The 2,500-nt window shown below is 43.1% G+C and overlaps 1 protein-coding gene across 1 annotated transcript in view; it reads right to left on the bottom strand.

Moving 5' to 3' along the window:
* Positions 1-2,500, bottom strand: part of prdm4 (PR domain containing 4) — a 12,163-nt gene that overhangs the window by 2,313 nt on the left and 7,350 nt on the right. Inside the window, exons 10-11 of the mRNA XM_080851324.1 lie at positions 1,865-1,992; positions 228-686 (exon numbers count right to left, since the gene is read on the bottom strand). Of these exons, the coding sequence (XP_080707450.1) occupies positions 228-686; positions 1,865-1,992 (587 nt within the window). The remainder of the gene's footprint in view (positions 1-227; positions 687-1,864; positions 1,993-2,500) is intronic.

Below are 2,500 nucleotides of genomic sequence, written 5' to 3' on the forward strand. Positions count from 1 at the left end.
GACTGTTCATCGCTAATTTAACTTATCTTAACTATGCTCCTCGATAACAACTCCAAAATATGATTCTGCTTATTGCTAGTCATTGCGACAGTTATGCGTGAGTGGAAAGTAGAAGAAGGTGCTGCAGCATCTCCATCTTCTAACTCGTCGCATTTTTTACAGTATGTTACATCCGTTACAGTATGTGTGTGTGTGAGTGTGTGTGTGTGTGTGTGTGTGTGTCTCACCTGTGTGTATCTTGAGGTGCATCCTGAGGTTGCTGGGGTCGCTGAAGGCCTTGCTGCAGTATTCACACTTGTGTGGCTTCATCCCAACATGGCCCATGAAGTGTGTGTTGAGTTTAGTGGACGTGCTGAACGCACGCGAACACATGCTGCACTTGAACTTCCTGGCTCGCCCCGCGGACACGCCCACAGACACGCCCCCGGACACGCCCCCTGCACCACCCCCGTTAGCGTGGCAGGGCCAGGGAGAGGAAGAGGCGGAGCCTGAAGACCCAGAGCCGCCCAGTTTGCCCCCTGATTGGTGGGCGTGTCCGTGGGTCGGGTGAGAGGTGTGGTGTTCCGGAGGGGCGTGGCTAGGGGAGTGGCTGGGGGCGTGGCTTTCCAGGTGGGCCTTGAGATCAGAGAAGGAGGAGCATTCTTTCCCACAGTGACACACCTGACCCTCAGGAACCACAGGAACACCTGAGAATGGACACACACACACACACACACACACACACACACACACACACACACACACACACACACACACACACACACACACACACACACACACACACACACACACACACACACACACACACACACACACACACACACACACACACACACACACAGTAAGGACACACACACACTGACACTCTCTCTTTGTAAAAGACCATAAGGATTAAAAAAAGCGGACTAAAGGTTCTTCTAAGTTCGTCTTCTCTGATGAGTCCAATTTCACAGTAGGTGCAAGACTCTGTGGCTCGTAGGCCTCTCCAGGTCTCCGTCTAACCATCAGACGACCATGTGTTGGGCAAAGCTGAAAATTGGACTCATCAGAGAAGACGAACTAGGAGACCCTCCAGTCCGCTTTGGTTCAATCCTTATGGTCTTTTACAAACCTCAGCCAGGCAAAGTACAACGTTGTCCCAGAAGAAAAACTTGCTTCCTTTTGCTCTGACAATGTTCCCCAACTCTGAGAAGTGTTTTTTCCAGCAGGGCAATGCTCCATGCCACACAGCCAGGCCAGTAAAGGTGTGGATGGAGTACCACCAGATCAGGGCCCTGTCATGGCCAGCCCAATTTCGAGACCTGAATCCCATAAAAAACCTCTGAAATGTGATCAAGAGGAAGATGGATGGTCACAAGCCATGAAAAGAAGCCGAGCTGCTTGAATTCTTGCGCCAGGAGTAGCATAAAGTCACCCAACGGCAATGTGAAAGACTGGTGGAGAGCATGCCAAGACACATGAAAGTTGTGATTTTAAATCGAGGTTATTCCACCAAATATTGATTTCTGAACTCTTCCTAAGTTAAAGCATTAGTATTGTGTAGCTTAAAAATGAATATGAGCTTGTTTTCTTTGCATTATTCGAGATCTGAAGACACTGCATCTTTTTTGCTATTTTGACCAATTGTCATTTTTCTGCAAATAAATGATCTAAATGACAATATTTTTATTTGAAATTTGGTAGGAATGTTGCCAGTAGGTTATAGAATAAAACAAAAATGTACATTTTACTTTAACACATACCAATAAATAGTAAAACCAGAGAAACTGATAATTTTGAAGTGGTCTCTTAATTTTTTCCGCGGCTGTATGTGTGTGTGTGTGTGTGTGTCTGCATTTGTGTGTGTGCATCTGCGTCTGTGTACCTAGCTGCCTGCAGTAATCTTTACTGTAGTAGAAGAGCAGCTCCTGTTCTGGAAGGATCTCTCTGGAGACGCAGAAGTACAACTTCCTGTTGTCAAGGTATGCCACCAGGTTCTGTTCTTCAGTGGTTCTACACACACACACACACACACACACACACACACACACACACACACACACACACACTTTGATGAGACGCAAATTGCCTGCGAAATTCGGCATCATTGTAAAATTATAGCATAGCATTGTATAGCATAAAATGTGTTATAGCATAGTATACAGTATAGCACAGCACAGTATAGCATAGATAGCATAGCACAGTATACAACAGTATAGAAAAGCATAAAATATAGCGCAGCTTATTGTAACATAAATAGCAGAGCATAATATTGAATGAATAGCATTGCGTATTTTAGCATATATAGTATATGATATAATATAATATAATATAGAGTTTAGCATATATAGTATATGATATAATATAATATAGAGTTTAGCATATATAGTATATGATATAATATAATATAGAGTTTAGCATATATAGTATATGATATAATATAATATAGAGTTTAGCATATATAGTATATGATATAATATAATATAATATAGAGTTTAGCATAGTACGTCATAGTACTGCT

Source organism: Sprattus sprattus, assembly GCF_963457725.1.
Source record: "Sprattus sprattus genome assembly, chromosome: 14".
In the NCBI taxonomy this organism is placed as follows: domain Eukaryota; kingdom Metazoa; phylum Chordata; class Actinopteri; order Clupeiformes; family Clupeidae; genus Sprattus; species Sprattus sprattus.